An 18,742-nucleotide genomic window follows, 5' to 3' on the forward strand; every position below is an offset into this window, starting at 1 on the left:
TTTGGATCCCGAAGCATGGCATCCTGTGGAAACAATGCCATTTGGTATGGTAAGCATTGTGTATCAGCATGATGAATTACAGACGCATGCATCTGTTCTACTAATAATGGTGCATATTTTACAAACAGTACAAGTCTGTCATTTCCAGTGTTGGAGTTTTTACACAGATGATTGCAGTTGGAGAATATAGAGCACAGCGAAATGAGCTTTAATGTCAAGCACTATATGTAGCATACTAAATTCTTGCATAGGGAATATGATGAAAATGCTCTGTTCTTAGGATACTTAAAATAGATGAAGATTGCAAAAGGACAAGGGAGAACCTGGAAAATGTATTTTGGCTGCTACAAAAGTAATTTTAAAAAACACCATAGAAATGAACATGGTGGAAGGAAATCATGGCAGATCCAGTGTGTGGTAGACCAAATTAGGTTTTTTTGCTCACTAACAGTCTGAATTGAAAGACTATGAAAAATACCTTCGGGTTAAATAACCGTATTGTTGAGTCTCTGCTTTTCAGTCATGTTTATACTTGACATTTTCTTCTCCCCACTATTGTGTCTCCTAGTTAGTTTTTTGCTAGATATTATACTGTCTCACTGTGTGGTATTTAAAGCATTAAAGATCTTCAGTAATTTGGGAGATTTATCATTTATAAAATATATGACTATGTATAAAATGGGGTAAAGTCTTTTTGATCTTTTCATATGGAAGCAGATTTGGCCCTAGAGAATATAAATTACAAATAGTAATTAAAAAAGGAGAAAAATTACTTCTCATGGAAAACACACTTTCAGAGAGGCACAGTTTATGTACTCTATGCATCTGTTATCTTTCAGTGTTTGACTTTTCAGTTAATTTTTTGTCATTCTAAATGTCTTTCAACTCACTTTTGTTACCCATATTTTCAATTTCTACACTTTTGTGCTTTCACATGAGCTATCTATTATGTGATTCATCACCAAAATTGCAGTATAAATTTCCCTGCTAAAACAATCTGCAAGGTATAGAAATAACTATGTTACTCTTCTCCCAGTAATGTCACTCCTTTAATTTTGTTGCATATTATTAATTAAAACACAATCCATTTGCTAGCAATCACTACCAGCATGTCTTCATCTGCCATGTTAATTATTATGCTATTGCATTCTAAATCCTGTTAAAAGCAGAATGAAACACCTTTTATATTAAAAACAAGAACCTGTTCTTACCGTAATTAAAATAAAAACACTACATGAAAGTTGTAATTAAACCGTATTTGAAAATACATCTTTTCTTTCTGTTACAAGAGAAGTCTCAATAATAACACCATGATTAAATAGCTCTGCATGCACTTCTTGGTATCTTTACCTTTCTCTTATGTCATGGTTACTCTTCCACTGCTTTTCTTTGCATCTGGAGATCACACTTTTGCTTTGGGGTGATGTGGTACTATGGTGAGTTGTTAGCATTCCACAGTCTTTGCTGGGAGGAGTATGATGCTGCTGCTTTCTTCCTCCTTGGTTTAGGGTCCACTTGAGGCTATTTTATGCTTTGCACTCCTTCACTGATCTGCAGCAAAATTTTACATCATAATTTACAGGGTAAATCGAGGTGTTCTTAAATATGTTGGATGCTTGTCCTTTGTTTTCTTTGTTAGCACTAAATCAGTTTTTGACAAGCTCCCATGTCTGTGTTTCTTTATTCATTATTTTAATATTTATAGGCTTGAGATCTCCAGTGTAATCCTGTGAATCCTTTCTTGTCATTCCATACTGACACTTTGTAGCCTATGTTTGCACTTCGGCTGTCTCTGCTGTCATCTCCTCATGACTGTATTAAATCGATATGTTGGTCCTATCTATTTCATCCTAAACAGAATAGGGGAGAAAAAATAATATATCAATATAATGTAAACTAGGTATGGTCATCTGGTCTTTGGAAAAATTGCTGTTTCAGCTAGATAGATAAACCCCCCTACAAAAACTGCCAAACAGCAACAGCAAAAAAACCCTCAACCAAACAAATAAACCCACCAGACCCCAAATGAAAACAAAACCCAAAGCCAGGAAAACCAAGACAGATTTGAATAAAGCTTGACAAGATTCAATAGTAAGGCCTTGTTCATATTTCTAGAGGTGGTAGTGCTGCATTTGCAGATATACAGAGCTACACTAGCTTATATTTACTTCACAAACATGTTACCTAGTGTTCTTTAAAGAAAACACTCTAAAGGATTTTAGTAAACCCCAGTTTAGTTAATCACTATGGTACAAATTTTTACATTCATGATCCATCTGCCTATATCTCTATGACTTTACGATGCTACTGGGAATATTGATGTATTATTTAAAATGTAGCTTTTGTAAGGATTATCTATACTGATAAAACAAAAGATATTTAGATTACATATGTTGCTTATTTCTCTTACTTGGTAATCAAAAATACTATATTTTCCTTTTTAAAATAGTCCTAATGACTCTTGGTATGACTGGCCTTTGTCATGTATATTCTACAGTATGATCTTCTATAAGAATTAAGGTCTGTTTTTACAGTTGTCATACACTCCTAAACTAACTTCACACTTTTTTCTGTAGGGAATCTCCAACCTTTTCAACATATCAACCATTGGTTTTGTCATAGCTAAAATGAATAGCAGTCATATAGGACACACCGTGAGAATTTAATATTTTTTCTTTTTAATAAATGATTTTTTTCTGTTATTTTATATATAATTTCAGACACGTGAAAGCAAAAAGGTAAGCTAAATATTTGTATAGGATTTAGAGGCAGAAATATTTTCATGGAAGGTTGTATAAATCTTGAGTACTAGTTTCCAGAACTTTACAATGAATGCCTTCTACTGCTGCAAGCACTTGTCACCTAGATGTGTAAATGTGGCACATAAATTTAGGACTATTTCAAGAGAGATTTGGAAAATCTGGTTTGAGCTAGCTCATTCTCAGAATGGTAGAAGTCATTAAGAATTTTATGAAAGCAACATATCTGAAGATGCTATCCTAAAATTCAAATAGAGGTAAATGCTGCGTCTGGTTAGTGAAAAAAAATTACACATCCAAAGCAAGAATAACCCACAGAATGGTTTTCTGTTCAGTCCCTCACAGTAAACTAAAGAATATATTGTTTTTCTTTTTTTTTCTAGTGTGTTGTATTTGCTATGACATCTGGTCAGATGTGGAATCACATCCGTGGACCACCATATGCACATAAAAATCCTCAGAATGGACAAGTGGTGAGTTGGTTATTTTAATTTTATTTTGATGTCTAGACAGTCACTGGCTATAGTGAGCCTACAATTGCAAATAATGCAGTTCCATGGGTCTTTATGGAAGACTGTCAGTCTTAAATCTAGTTGCAAGCAGAGTCTGTTTGGGAATTTCCAATCTTTAGAAGGTGCCGCCATCTCTGATTTTAGCAATAAAATGGATGGTGGTGTTCAAACTTCTCTCTCTGCAGCTCCTAGCTGTAGTGAATGTGTTAGAAATTGTTCCATACCACACAATTCCCGCTGCCCAAAGATAAATGTAGATGCTGTGTCTTTTTGTAGTGATGTGCTTCCTCACACAGTGGAAAAGAAATGTTTTGTTTCCTCCTTTTAGGCTACACAAACTTTTTTTATACAAACCTTTGAGGCTTGTAACCTCTTGCCTTCTTCTCCCAGTCATTTTATCTAGAAAAGGAGATACCAAGTATGTTCATGTGCTTTGTACCATTTTCCATCATGTCTGTAACTCTTCCACTAAACTTTACAGAATGTTTTTTCCTGTATCTCTGTGCTCCTTCAATTTAAACTCTTTATCAGCTTTACTAAGTAGTTACCATTGACTATTGCCAAAATTACTTTTATATCATGATACTGGTGCCTTTAAAGGATTACTTTATTTGCTTCTTCCTGCTCACAAGTTAGCAAATGTTCAACAGATCTCAGAAGAACAAACTCTGTTTGCCTATTAGGAAAGTAAAAATTACCTTGGCTAGTTCCTAATCACTCCTCGTTATTTACCACTTTTAAAGCAGTTTCTTGAAATGGAATCTACAAAACTTGGAACGACCAGAAAGCTTTTATTTTAAATAAATCACAGCCCATTGAGTTATTTTCAGTTTTGTCCATCACTAGTTAAAGGAAATTGTATTACATCTTAAAGAAAATATTTATTTTAAGCTCTCTTTGTGTCATATCTTAATTGGAGTAGCAAAAAATGGTGGTTTGAAATTAATTAATGATCTGTGTTTTATCAGGAATGAAGCAGAATATTGATGTCATAATATGACCGGATTTCATCTGTGGACTTTGTTATTTAGAAATAGATTTGATGATACATAAATAATCTCAATAAAATGCTATTTATGAAAATTTGGAATTTTTCATTACTGCCTTGCAGTATTAAATTTATGACACTTTTCTATGGAGTGACAGAAAAAATATTGTATATGAAAAGCACTGCTTTTGACAAATTAGTTTTTACCTTATCCAATTTTGCACACATTGCCTGTCTTAAACCCCTATTTTGGAAGTGTACCCTACATTTAATAATTTTGAAATATTCCTGAATTTGTGCTGGCTTGTCTGAGTTTTCAGAGATTGAACTCATATCCTGCGTGTCTGAAGTGCTACTACTTTGGGAATGTTAATACACACAACTAAGTAATTGAATTAATGGTAAAGATGGTTTTAAATTTTAGATACTCATCTATTGTACTAGTCACCATACATTCTTTTCTGGCTTTGATGCATTTTATGACTTCAGGTAAGTTGTCTGTGCCTCTGATTCACCTGTCTCTCCTTGTTCATATGTGTCAGTACTCTGACCTCTTTGGAGCTTTGTATGTGACAGTAAGTAAAACCAGTTAGATTCTAAGAATTAAAAGAAGAATAAATGCAGGCTTACCAAGATCTTGCTTTAATTAAGCTATGTCTGACGAGTATAGTTGTCTTTTAAAGCTCTACCTTTAGAATTGCTAGAAGCTTATTAAATAGGCTATAAATCTTTACCGATTTTACATTGTGGTTTGGGTTTTTTCCTTTAAATAACACTTGAACATTTTCCTGTTTCATTTTTCTAACACTTATCTATGTTTCTGTGAATTTGAAGCAATAAATGTGCTTATCTAACCTTCTGTGAGGTTTATTCAACCATGATAATTCACTGTAACACTTCGTGAATTGTCAGCAACTGCTGTCTTTACGTCTGGATGAAATTTAACTCAACACTTTCTTTCCAATGCCTAGTGTTTAGTAACAATTCCAAATTTGCATGCAAGGATTACTTGTATGTAGTACTCTGAAACTTTGTTGACAGTCTTACCATGAAAATTTCTGGTTTTAAGAGGATGCAGAGAATAACTCGCCAAGTTTAATAGTTTAATAGTTTAGTTATTAAGTTCAAAATTATGGATTCTTTGTTCTTCTTATTCCACGGAAGTTAGTGGATCAGTTCTAAACTAGCCTAGATATGCAAGCAGACTTTGAAAGTGGTAATACTCTGTCTTCATAAACTGTTCTTTGCCTCAAATAACTCCTATTACATGCTTTGTTCTTGCTGTAATTTTAGATGACACTTAATTTGTTGTTAAATTCCTGGGGGTTTTTCAGAAGATGAAAGGACATCTGTTTCTTTGGCTTAGACAACACTACTTACTCTTGCCAGTATCTTGTGCATATAACATCACCAGTTCCTAAAACTTTTGGATTTTGCATTGTGTTTGTGATTACCTAAGCTATTTTAACTGCATGATTGTATTCTTTGAAGCTTTGAAACCATATTTTTATATTTCTATGTGGTCTATTCTATGAAGCTGATAGTCTCTCTTATTGTGGTTGTTGTCGGTAGTTCCTTTATTCCCTACTGCTATCAACTAATTTCAGGTTTTGGGTCCACATGGAAGAGCATCCATTTTTATGTAGAAAGCTGAATCACACAGTAACTTTGTTTGCTATTTCAGTTCTGGTTTAGGTTTCTGAAACTTTGCTAGTCTTCTATCTTGACATGTACTATATTTCTGTTTTATTTCTAGTTCTCCATCTTTTGCCAAATAATTTTGTTAGGATTGGGCCCTTACTGACTGTGTTATGCTAAAATCTGAACCTGTTTTACTGGGAATGAGAGTGACAATTAAACATTCTGTTGGTGTCTACGGGTAAAGTCTTGTGAGATTTCTGATTTTTATTCAGAGCTTCATCTGTATAGAGCTGGCAGTGAGAGAAGTAGAAATGGAGAAAGCAGTTATGTGGGTTTGAGCCTTCTGTAGAGGTAGTTCTGCTGCTATTTAGTTGACCTAATAGCAAAGAATTATCACTAGATTTTCATCAGCTTTTAAACAAATAGCAGCAATGGCTAAGAGAGCATTTAGTTATATCTGTCCATGAGTTAGCTGCCTTTTTTTCTTATTATTATGCATACAAATGCTACAATTTTTATTGTGCAATATGCTCAAGATTGCATTTTTAAAATTGTTGGAAGTTTACTGTAGATGAGAACAGAGAAAAGGACAAGCTTGATCTAAAATGATGAGTTAACATGGTTTCCAAAGCTCTTAATTTTCTTTCTTTCTCTTAAAAGAAAGTATTAGAAGTTGGAAAAGGTTTTGTGTGAAGAGAAAAATACGGTATTTTATTATCAGATATTAGATGGCTTTCCTGTGTAAGTTGATGCTTTGTGAAATGGACAATGGTATTATTTACCACTATATTTTTTTTTTTTATTATTTTTTTTATTGTCTTATATTTAAAAGGTTGTTAAAATTCCTTCAGTATAACATAAGTTGTGTCCTTAGGAAGCAGTTTGTATATGAAAAGATCTTTTAGATAGAACACTTTCTAATATCACATTAAATATAAGTATTTGTTTAACTGTAGAGCTTATTCATCCTGGGATTTTCCTGTACTTACCTTTTTTAATTTTATAACCATTGATCTTTACTCACTTTTCTTGCTGATACAGTTATGTAGTAATCTGTATGTTTCTGAAGTTAAAAATATGTTTGAGTGCTGGTATAAATTTTTCATTTGTCAGTACAAAACAAAGGTACTCTGAGAAATTAATGGTAAGAAAATTGGGATTCTTAATTTGCACTAGTCCTCTGTCCTCTCCTTCTAAGCAGGATAAAATGTCACTTAACCAAGGTTAATTCTTCTGTGGTTTCTGATACGAATCTAATTAAAATATATGGAATTATTTCTTGAAACATTTTTAAAGAACAACTCACCCTTTCAAGCTCAGTAAGTCACAGTAAATTCATTGTCCTTTGGCCTTGAGTGTATCTGGAAGCCTGTCTGAAGTACAGTTTGCCAAGATTGTCTTTGTAATGCCTGACTTTTCTAAAAGTAGCCATATTGATGGTAGCAGTGCAATACATAGGAAAGTCACTTTAGAGTGCGATATTTTGTTTGTCTTGCTTTTGGATAAAAAGAGTTCATACAGGTTATTATCAGTGCCTAACAAAAGGTAGCCAGATTGGCCTGATTTTTTACCACAGCAATATTTTGGTGCATCTGTTGCCACTAATCACAGCCTTAATACTGTTGAAAATACATCTGAATATTTTACTGGAATAGCCAATTATATATAATGGCATGCTGGATTAAAATGAGTAGTACATTACTTATGAGTGTTTTTAATTAAATAACTTTCCTGTGATTATCAAAGCAGTGAGTTTATTCCGAAGCTGTAAGAAGTAAAGGGTTTCTAAAGCTTTTAAATTAAATTTCTGTCATGATTTAGTCAAAAAAGTTATCATTGGGCAGCGTAAGGTTTTTGAGTTTGCAAGGGCGATTGTATTTGGCATTCTGTATAACCTGTGTTTCTACCTTGACATTAGAAAAGGAAAACCCTACACAATATTTGATACTCTTTTTTTTTTGTTGTGGGAAGATGGTCAGGGCAGAAGTGGTGCTGAGATGAGGAATTCGAATCTCTGTGTTTTTAAATGATCAATTCTGGATACATACATGCTGTAGAAGTTCACATAGTACCATTCTGCTGATGTTATTTTCTCTGAGTAAAGATGGAACATGCTCTCATGAAGTAAACCCAGATTTCAGACAAGTAATCATGCAGCAAGTAATCTATCATGATAACATTCAATAAAATAAAACAAAAATTTAAAAAGCCTGCCAGATTTTCATTGCTTCTTGTAAGAACAGAAATTTTAATTGTCTGATACCACTTTCAACTACCACAATAAACACCCCTTGCCCCCACTCTTTGCTGTCCTTTTGCTAGGTGTGAATGGGTTCCTAGAAGCCATTTACCTTCATTTGGAAGAACTATTTCTGCAGAACAGCTCTCATGTCAGAAATCAGGGAGGACTCAAATACATGAATTTTTGAGGTATCTGAAGGTAGAATGATAATGCAATACAGTAAAATATACTTTAAGGCAGAAAACTAGAATGGCACATGGGAATAACTGGTTCATGTTCTTCTGTTACTAATAGAACAAGAGCCATTGTTGTAAAGCCAGCTTAAATGCCAGGCAGGAATCTGGTTTTTTCTGTCTTCCTGGACATTATTGGTTGTGGAGATGTATATGGTAAGAGCCGTCTATTACAATAATTTTAACTGGAAGGTAACTTTGAAGATTGTGTTGTCCAGCTGCTTGCTCAAAGGTTGCTCAGGGCGTTGTCTAAGAGAATTTTGAGTGTCACCATAGTTAGAGATTTTCCAACCTATTCCAATGTTTAACCATCCACAGAATCATTTTAATTTTACCTTTTAATTTATTTTTATCTTTTGTTTTTAATTTCCCTCAGGAACAGTCAAGGTAAATTTTATGCTTCTCTTCAGTAAAGCTGATTTAGCTGAGTTCGTAATTAGAATTTAAAATTGACTTTAATAAAATTTGGACTTATATCAGTGGTATAGCTTTTCAGAACTTCTGACAGCATACTTTTGCTTGAGTGACACTATGATATCACTACAAAATCTACACTGAAAACAAGAAAATATTATTCCTGGAGTAGTCAGAGATTTTTCTGAGATTCTGCTCTTTCAATAGAGCCATGCAGATGTTCTTCCTGTACCTATTAAACAATTGTTTTCTTCTAAAATCCTACAACTTGGAGACTGGGGAAGGCAGAGGAGAGGAAAGAAACATATTTTCCATATTGTGCAACACCATCTTTCACTCTTTTTGATGGATTATTTTGTGAATCTTACCTATTCCCCATAGAAACAGTCTATAGTACAAGGGTGCAGCTGTTCTTGTTTTCTGAAGTAAAATTTCAGCAATTGGGAATTGTTTTATCAACTGCTAGAAAAGTCTCGAAATATCTCCTATCCTGCAGAGCCTTCTAGAGTTGGTGTGTTTTTGTGTTGGTGAGCTCTTGCCTTTCCATATAGTTATCTTGCCTAGTTAGCTCTAATGCTGTCATTTCCATGTAACAGATGCACTTCTCTTATGCCTGTGAACTATGTCAAGAGAAAGAACATACATTTGAGTGTGTTAATGTAAATGAAGCAGCATACTTCACATAGTCCTTCATGGACTAATTCACCCATAATCTCTGGTTCAAAATGAGATTTTTCAAAATGAGTCAATACTAATTTTTTTATGGTTTTTTTTTTTTTAATTGAACATAAGGAACTTTTGGTTGGGTTTATATTTAAGTTTTGGGTTTTTTTTCTGCAAGGCAATAATTATTTGCTATTGATATTTTATTAAATATAAAATGCTTTTTGTATGTTTTCATGGAAACAAAAAATATTCTGACATTTTTTTTGTCTAGCTCTGGTGCCAGCATTAATTCCTTTCTTTGGCTAACCTTTCATGTTAACTGACTGTTCCTGAAGGAAGATACAGTAGAAGACGACATAAGGACTAAATTAAAAGGTAAACTAAAAGATTTTATTGTACATGCAGTCTGTTCTGAGCCTTCAAAGGCAAGTAGGGTGGTGCTATATACCTCACCTATTAGATATCAAATATTTTGGAGTTCCTGGATATTAAGTAGCAGTTTATATGGGGTTTTTTTGCTTTTTTTTCTGTTTTCTGAATCATTCATAAGACTTTTAACATATATGTTATAGTCAGGGATAGACACACATACATAGTTTCATTATTTTCCTTGCATATTCTTTTCAAGCATTATAAATATTCTCAAGGTTAATGATGCTGCAACTTATTGTTATTTTTTCCATTGGGTTTGAGACTTAAAAGAGTCCTGTTCTTGCTAGTTTCCCTTTTTTTTTGCCCCTTCACTTCATAGCAGCAAAACTGCATTAGGATTAAACAGTCTGAACCCTGGTAGCTGATGAATCAGTTTTGACTTCAGCTGGTGTGCTCAGATAGGCAAAACCTATTCCTATACTAAAATTAAAATAGAATAAGCTGGTACTTGGCAGGATAATACATATGAACAGAATGTGAAAGTAGGTGCTCTGGTAAGGGCAGGAGTTGACTGTTGAGTTCAACTGTTTTTGTAGTTGGTTGGAGCAGAGGAGGAGTTGGTGGTGTTCGTGACTTTGATAACAGTAGACCTATTCAAAGCAACTGTGACAATCAGCTTGAAGGAGGAACATGTGTGTATTTGTTTTTCTTTTGGCACAGAAATGCTTCAATAACAGAAAGAAAACCTTTTTCTAGCTTTAGAACAAACAATGCAAATCTTTCAATAAATTCAGGACTTTGTTTCCTGACTTTTTTGCATTTCTCAAATTAATAATTTATCTAATGTTCATTGGTTAGTGTTGTGCTTCTTTTTATTGTAATGATTTTAATTATAAAATAATTTGAATGTATACATACATAATTTTGTCTTCTCAGTAGTCACTGTAAAATATCCTGGAAATCTGAAAACTATTTTGCAGGTTCTATAAAGCTCGTGTTATCAGAAATACCATACAACATGTGTTAGTAATATTAAAGCTTTCTGCTCTTCCGTTATGTCCAAAGGACGTGTTCAAGCTGAACTATTGGGATTCTATTCTAAACATTTGGATGAAAAGTTTGATTTATATTAGTTCCAATTAGATCTTGCTCAAGAATAGCTTACATGGCTGTTACATTATAAATGCTCATATTTAGAAACAGACATTGCTAAGTCAATTGTCTTGCTATGTAAGCAGCAAGCAGTGTTTCTCAAAAAAGTCACCAAAATGTTTGTAAGGGAATTATTGTTTTCAAACTGCTTTGTCCTTATTCTTGGAGTACAAGGAGGACATAATTTAACTTGACCCTGATTTCTCATCAGCATTCAGACTTCTTTTATGTCTGCATTGTTGAGAAGCAAGTTCACAAAAGGAGTAGGCTTTACACAAGCTTTACAGCAAGGAATTATTTTTGTTTTGCACTAGTCTTTAGACACACGCACTTCTGTCCATCACTTGCAGAATTATAGCCCATCTTAGGAGAGTTTGCTTGTGCATAACAGCTGTGATTCATCTGCTCTTCAAAGATTTTGAACGCATCTTGTGTCAAGCTAATATTACGTGCAGAAGTGGGTTGAGGAGCAGGTTATATGTGCATCACCTGCTCCTAGTATTCAGTACTCACAGAATCAAACTTTCATATTTATTTGAAATAGAGTGTAGTTCTTCTGTATGTATTTGTGCTGCAAAAAGGAGGCATTTTTCACTGTTCCCCATAGAAGTCTACCATTAATATTTAAACCAAAGCTATTAAAGACTACAGTGCTTTAACTTCAGGTACAGTGCAAACTAAAAACAGTTCTTTACTGACAGTCTTGCAAGTCTAGCTTTTGAGCAGTAAACAAAAGCATGAAATAATCTCTTTTTGTGTTTACAGGTCCTGGGTTCACTTAGCATAGAAAAATGCTCTACATGAAATAAAAATAGCACTACCATTTAAAAGAAGGAAGTTGTCTGATTTACCAGTCTCTCACACTTGTAATATGGGCCAAAGGAATGAAAGAAGAATTTGGTTCATAATTTTTTTATAATCATGTTAGCATTGAAATACATAATCACAGAATGATTATGTGCAGGTGCCTTTATTTAAGAGCTCTGGGAATCAGGGGTGCAGACCCAAATCTGACTCTGATATAAATCCAAGGTGGACATGTTTTTATAACCTTTTTGTCATATAACTATATATTAATTATTAAACCCATATTGTTCTATTGTATACATTGATCTTATCCAAGCATGAATTCTTGTAATTTTCATTAGGCCCCCCAAATATCCTTTCTCATGATTCTTGTTACGATTACATCATTTCTCATGATTCTTATTACGATTAAACAATAATTATATTCGATTACCAAACAATCATTGCATTTAACAATCATATCATTTATCATATGATGATTATGCAGGTGTAGCATCACATGATGTAGAAAAAACAAAGCTCAATATTTGTTCCCAGGGCCTAGTTCCCTTTCCCAGGCCTACCAGACCCAACCTTTCTTTCCACCCCCTGAATCTATTGTATGCAATTCCCATCATTTTACAAACATTTTAACCTTATGCTATCAGTCAGTGTTCTAAAAAACGTTTCAAAGAAAAAAAAATTATTGCATAGTTCATATTAACCAGAGTAATCCCTGTTAGATATATAAAAGTAGGAATTTTTCTATAGTTTTCTGTGTGGCTAAATACCAGAGACATTGGGAAAAAAAGAAATCAGAGTAGGTCTATTATTGATGTTTTATTTGTTTACAGACAGAGAACAATTCAATCAGTGTTACAGTGACTTAAGAAATGCTATCTGCTCTTGTCCAGTAGTGTCATTTAAGATACTCTTAATGCTGAAAATGAGGAAATTACCAAAAGGAAGGCAGGGAGGCAAGTGGTTTATTTGGAGTGTAATTTGCATGCTGGTGTTAAAACTAGTACAGCGTGATAGTACCCACTGCCCTTTTGTATGGCCCAGAAGTGTGCTACAGTAAATGGAGATAATGCAAGCATTAGATCAGCTGCACAGTTTAATAATAGATTTTAAGAATTTATTTAAGATCAAAATTGAATTAAAATTATGCTATTAGTCATTTAAAATCCCAATAATTATTCACTAACATTATTATTAATTAGCTCTGTGTCTTGGTTTGAAAGGCAGGTATTTGCTAAGGAGAGGTGAGAACCCCTTTCCTGAGATGCAGAGTGCAACCCCCTCCCTTCTAATTATTACAGTTTCAAATCAGAGGCTTTCAGGCAGAAGATATGGGGATAGGAATAACAGTTCTTTACTGATATCTAACAAGGCAAACAGCAGAAACAACAACAGCTATAAAAACTGACAACAGACCAGAGCAGTGTAGCTCAGTTCCAGTCCCTTTGGCCAAGGCCTCTCTCCCTGCGCTCAGTTCCCGGTGCTGGGGGCAGGGCAGGCCCCGCGCAGCTGAAGGCGCTGGGTGATGGCGGCAGCGCCCAGGGCTGAGAGGGATGGGGGAGCCACTCCCCCCTCACGGTGTCGGTCGTGGTGCTCGGCAGAGTGTCCGGAGGTAGCAGGAGGATGAGGTGGGAGAGCAGCAGAGCGGTGTCCGAGGGCAGGGAACGTGGATCTCGCGGGGAAGATGCTGGATCGGAGCACGGGCTGTTCTCCTTGCACTCCACGAGCCAAGCGAGAGAGCGAGAGCCCAGGCCCCTGTCCCACCTTTCCTTTTCTGGTGTCCCCCTGTCCCCCACCCCCCTGCGAGAGAAAACTATTGCTACTAAGGTGTAGCCACAAATACTTAGCATAACAATGGGAAAAATTCCACAGAAAGAAAAGGGAACAATTCAACCCCCAACACTCTGGAGAATAAAGAACCACAAGGCTATGCCACTTCAGGTATTGTTCATGCAAACCTATGGTCTACTGTATTGCTCTTATGTTTAAAACCCAGTGCATCAAATTCAAGTCTGCAAATATTTTGCCAAACTTGAGTAACTGGAAAAATAAAAACAGTACAAAGACTTTAATATGTATTTCTTCTGGTTTCTTCTCCTGTTTGTTAATTTGCAAATTTCTTATCTCTACTAAAATACTGGAAAATACTAAAATATTAGAAAGTTTAATTCAGTGAAGAATAAACATTTGAAATCCCTCCACACAAGTTTCTTTAAAGCTGAAGTAAAAAAATTTGAAGGAGGAGGTTAAAGACGCGTTCAAACCACTCTTACTCAGAGGATTATTTTCTGTATAAATTGAAGAACATCTATGTTCTGAACATGCTATCTTCCAAAAATGACAGTGTATATAGCAGGGTAAAAGACATCCTGAAAAGAGACAGCACAGCTGGAATAGTAAACACAAAACAACAGTTTGAAAAAGAAAAGGATAACTGGGGAAAAAACCCAACAAAAAGAAAAAAAAGCAGAAATAACTTTCAGCAGAATCCTAGATTTTATTGGTATAGGTGATGTTTTGATTTCAGTTCCTTTCTGACCTCAGCTGAATTCATTAGTACCAATTTTTGCACCTAAGTCACCAACTTCAAATTTCATAAATTGGTCCCAAGATATTGACTTCCTTTGTATATTTTTAAACAGCCTATTCTGTCCCCTGTTGAGCTAGTTATTCAAGCTGCTTATACAATTTGTTCTAATCCTGTTTTTTTAACACCTTTAAGTACAACAGAATGAAATGCCAAAGTCCAGGAAAATAGTAGCATTTTTTTTTGTCAGAAGTATTAATTAATTTTAAGAAAAGGTTGTATCTAATGGATCTGAAACCTATCTCTTAGGATCAAGTGTGCTGTATTTCATCTCATTTTTCATGTTTCTTCACATGTTTAATTGTTCTTTATTTCAAATTTTTTTAAAAAACATTTAATTACTGAAATTCTACCTCTGTCTTTTCAAGAAGTGTTTGGTTTCTGTGTATGCTTTTCTATAGATTTACACTAACATGGGCAGGTAGATTTGTCTCAAATTGGTTCATAGCATTGTTACTGGGCTTTAAGACTTGTGCTAGTTTTGGAATTCTGCTTTTTGAGTTTTTCTCCAACTTTTTATGTGGTATAGGTGCATTCTGTCAGCTATGAACCCTTGTATTCCTTTTATTCATCAAACATTCACAGAATTAGGAAACTGGATTATTACAACTATGTACTGCATATTACCTTTTTTTGCTTTTTCTCTGCTTTAATGACTGAAATGTGAGCTACCTGATTGTATTTCATTTATGGGGCCACCTCAGTTTGCCTCCTGGAAACTTTTATTTTGTCCCTAAGTTTCTTGAACTTTTAAGAGGGAAATATATTTGCTAGTTATTTTCTTTCCATTCTTTCTGAGCTCTGGTTGTTCATTGTATTCCATATGGGATTGTTCATCAGTTAGTTCTCGAATTCTTCTCCAAAAGGTCAATATTTTATTTATTTGCTTATCTGTTTTTAAGAGGTGTGGGATAGAGATTCAAGATAACTTAAGAAACTTCAATAGTTAGTCTCTGACTCACTCAGTTCACCAAATTTTTCTAGTGTGGGTGGTGGATGAAATTTTTCATTTCATTTGAGCTCTTTTGAAATGTAAAAATCATAAGTTGAAAGTTTAAAATGTGTTGCTATTATTACTTCAGTTTATTTTGCTGAATTAGCTCAGGTCATTTTACCTGAAATTATTTTGTGCTTCCTATGTCTTTACAGTGCTCCTTTTATATCAAAAGCACACTTAAAATATTATTGATTCTTCTGGAATCAGTAGGTAATTGAGAGTGGAATCTGCATGATATCACATATTAATCATTGAGGTCTGCTCTTAGTAGCATCTGTTTCCACTGTACCTAGAAAATTCATCTTTTGTTTTCCACAAGGAGTTCTCTTTCTGAATGTGTTTCAGTTCTTCTACTGTCTAATATTCTTCTCCATGAGTGGGGTCTCTGTTATCTCTCAGCCTCATTGTCCTCCTCCAAAGCATGAAATGTTCACTTGCATCAGTGCTTAGTTCAGATGAGGGTTGCTCTTTTGATGCCTGTGCCACCTTTATTCCCACCTTTTGTACTTTGGTTTGCAATAAACAGGGCACATGACCTATGATCCTTTTGCATGAAATACTGCAGGAGGTGAACTTTAGGAATCTGCCTGTATAATCCCAGATGGTCCTGTGTTTTTCAGTCTGTTGAACCGAAGAGGAACTAGTGTGAAATAGAATGATTTGAGATGTGTGTAGTGTGTACATTGGGTTTGAAGAATGAATATGCACTACTTGCTAATTTAAACATAGTCTTTCGGTCCACAGCAGCTCAACATAAGCGTCTTTATATAAGTAGTTGTGGTGTTCTTCCAGTCAAATTTTGAAATTCGTTCTGATACAAAGAGTGATTTTGTGCAAGAGGCTCTAGTTCCATGAAGATCATTACAATCACAGATTTGTATCTGATATGCCTGTTCCTAAGAGAAGTGTGTCTTATAGTTCACCATACGCTGATAAAAGGTCATTAAATGAATATGATACTGTATATGATAAATATATGTCCATTTCTTGCTGATATATGTATATAAGAACAAAAGCTAAGATACAGCTTTGAGTCCTGTCTGCTTTTATCTTAGTAGCACTGTATTGCTGCTCTTTTCTCTATTCCTTTGAAAGACCAAATGTCTGCAGGCTCCTCAGAATCTTGACTTAAATGCTTTGCTTTCCTAAGTTAAGGGCTTTGTTAGACTGAACATTGGATATGAAAATACATTATCTACTAACACTGAAGATCCTTTCTCTTCTATCTTATAATTTTTTATTGCCTCTTCAAACAAATGTTTAGAAAATGAGTATACCAAAGGGTAAACTTCCTTGTTCCAAATTTGTAAAGTAATTTCGGTGTTGAGAAGAGAGTCTAAATGACGTTATGGGAAATTGGGAGGGTGTCTATGTGTTGCTAACTCAATAGCTAACTCAAATACACAATAATTTAATATTTCAATTTAACATCTTTACGTACTTTAGGTCTTTTAGACATAATGTTGATATAATTTTTGTTTAATTATCAAATTTAATTTCTCAACTGAGAAACTATAAAACAAACTTAAATGCTATTTATGCATGATAAGAATTTTAAAATATGTTGCATCCTTTGTATATAAAAAAAACATTTCAGTGTGGATTATCTAAAATTTTTTGAAGTATTACAGTGGTTGAACCCTGGCCCCTTTGTCATATATTCATTTTTAATATACTATGAGGATAATTTGCTTTTTTAACATGCTACGAATACATTTTTTCTGTATGTAACAGGTCACACCATAGAAATATTTTTATCCTGTTTCCCTTGACTTTCCAACGAAATTTTCATTCCTTTAATATTTTTATAGTTCTCTAAAACGCTTTGGAAATTTGAGTGAAAATACCTATTCAAGTTGCTACTTAGACCTTATATATAATCAGTTTTTAAAACTTAATCTTTTAACATAACTAGCAAACATTCTGTATGTATAGGCATATTTCCTAATAGTAGTGCTGCTTCTTTTAATTTTAAAGGTCAGTTCTGTTATTCCTGAAGTTTTTATTTTAATGTGGCAAGTTTAAAAAAAAAGAAAGTGAGTAGAATACTTTCTGTCATGCAGTAGTTGCATTTTAATATCTACCCAGAAAGAGTGCATTTCCAAAGAAAGAATTTCCCAGAAAAGGCTTGCTACATGGTATTAAAAATACCAGTTTCAAGGGAGACAAAAGAATGACCTTCAAACTTTTTCTGACTTTGTCTCTTATCAGTCATGCAAGTGTCAGAGTCAAAATGTGAATACTCAAGAAGGCTTTGAATTGTCAATAGAGAGAAGCTTCCTCTTTGAGGTTATATTTGCTGGAACAGAAGAGATAACACTATTATCAGTGCTTTTGTAGTGTAGCCAATTTCTCATTGCATGTACTGAAATTCACTTTTTAATACAGTTTTGATATTAATGTAATGATAAATATGTCAAACTGTTAAAATAAATTCCTAATGTTTCTGTCAGTCCTGATACAGTATGAAATAACACTCTGGTGTATTTCAGAGATTTTTATGAGCATTTCTGGGGAAAAAAAAAAGAAAAGTAATTTTCAAACACATTTCTAACCTCCTCTTTAGTAAATTGACACTAAATATGTGTTTCTTTCTGGGGTGCGTTGAATTACCAAACACTTGGAACTTCAGAGTTTAGCTCTGGAATGTGAACTACAGAATAAAAACGAGCACACTGTGTAATACACAAATACCATTACGTGCTATTTGTGATCACCATTGTAGGAATTTTGATTTCGTTTTTTTTAATTAGACATTCAAGCCCGGTCTTTGAGATTTGGTTTGAGCAGCTCTTGATGGGCTTGTTACTTTTATTTCTTAAATATTATAATTTTTTCTGTGGGCTAGCTAATGCACAAAATAGCAGCGCATTCAAAAGTATTGTACAAATTTTGCATGGTAATAAAATTGTGCTAAACTTTCTCGTGGCCCACTTCAATACTGTTAGAATTTACACTAAAGTTAATCAAGGGCTTAACCAGTACTGATGGACTGTAGAGAGCTTGGAAGACTATCTTTTCATTTCCATTGACTTATCGATCATTGTTAGTAATATTTTACTTATTGAGATAATTTCTATAAGAGTGATGTGTTACCTCAACTAAAAGATATAGGTAGTCTTATGAATAATGACTGCATTTAGATATTCTGAAGTAATACTTGGATTGTACTTAAATGAAATTCTGATCTTCTAATGTATAGGTTAGCAAATAAAGATTGACAGGACTTACGGTTTCACTGGCAATCTCAAATATTTCAAGTGTATGAAAATAACTCTGAGATCTAATAAGTCATTATAAGAAAATAAAAAATTCATCAAATATGTTAAGTGCCTGGAAAATTCGGTGTAGGCAGAATTGTGGCTCTGCTGA

At 34.1% G+C, this 18,742-nt stretch overlaps 1 protein-coding gene across 2 annotated transcripts in view; it reads left to right on the forward strand.

The window, feature by feature from the left end:
• Window positions 1–18,742, forward strand: part of TUSC3 (tumor suppressor candidate 3) — a 112,035-nt gene that overhangs the window by 54,070 nt on the left and 39,223 nt on the right. For both annotated transcript variants that reach the window (XM_014873517.2, XM_088163429.1), the window contains exon 6: window positions 3,143–3,232. In XM_014873517.2, coding sequence (XP_014729003.2) covers window positions 3,143–3,232 — 90 coding nt within the window. The remainder of the gene's footprint in view (window positions 1–3,142; window positions 3,233–18,742) is intronic.

Source organism: Sturnus vulgaris, chromosome 4 (genome assembly GCF_052056855.1).
Source record: "Sturnus vulgaris isolate bStuVul1 chromosome 4, bStuVul1.hap1, whole genome shotgun sequence".
NCBI lineage: Eukaryota > Metazoa > Chordata > Aves > Passeriformes > Sturnidae > Sturnus > Sturnus vulgaris.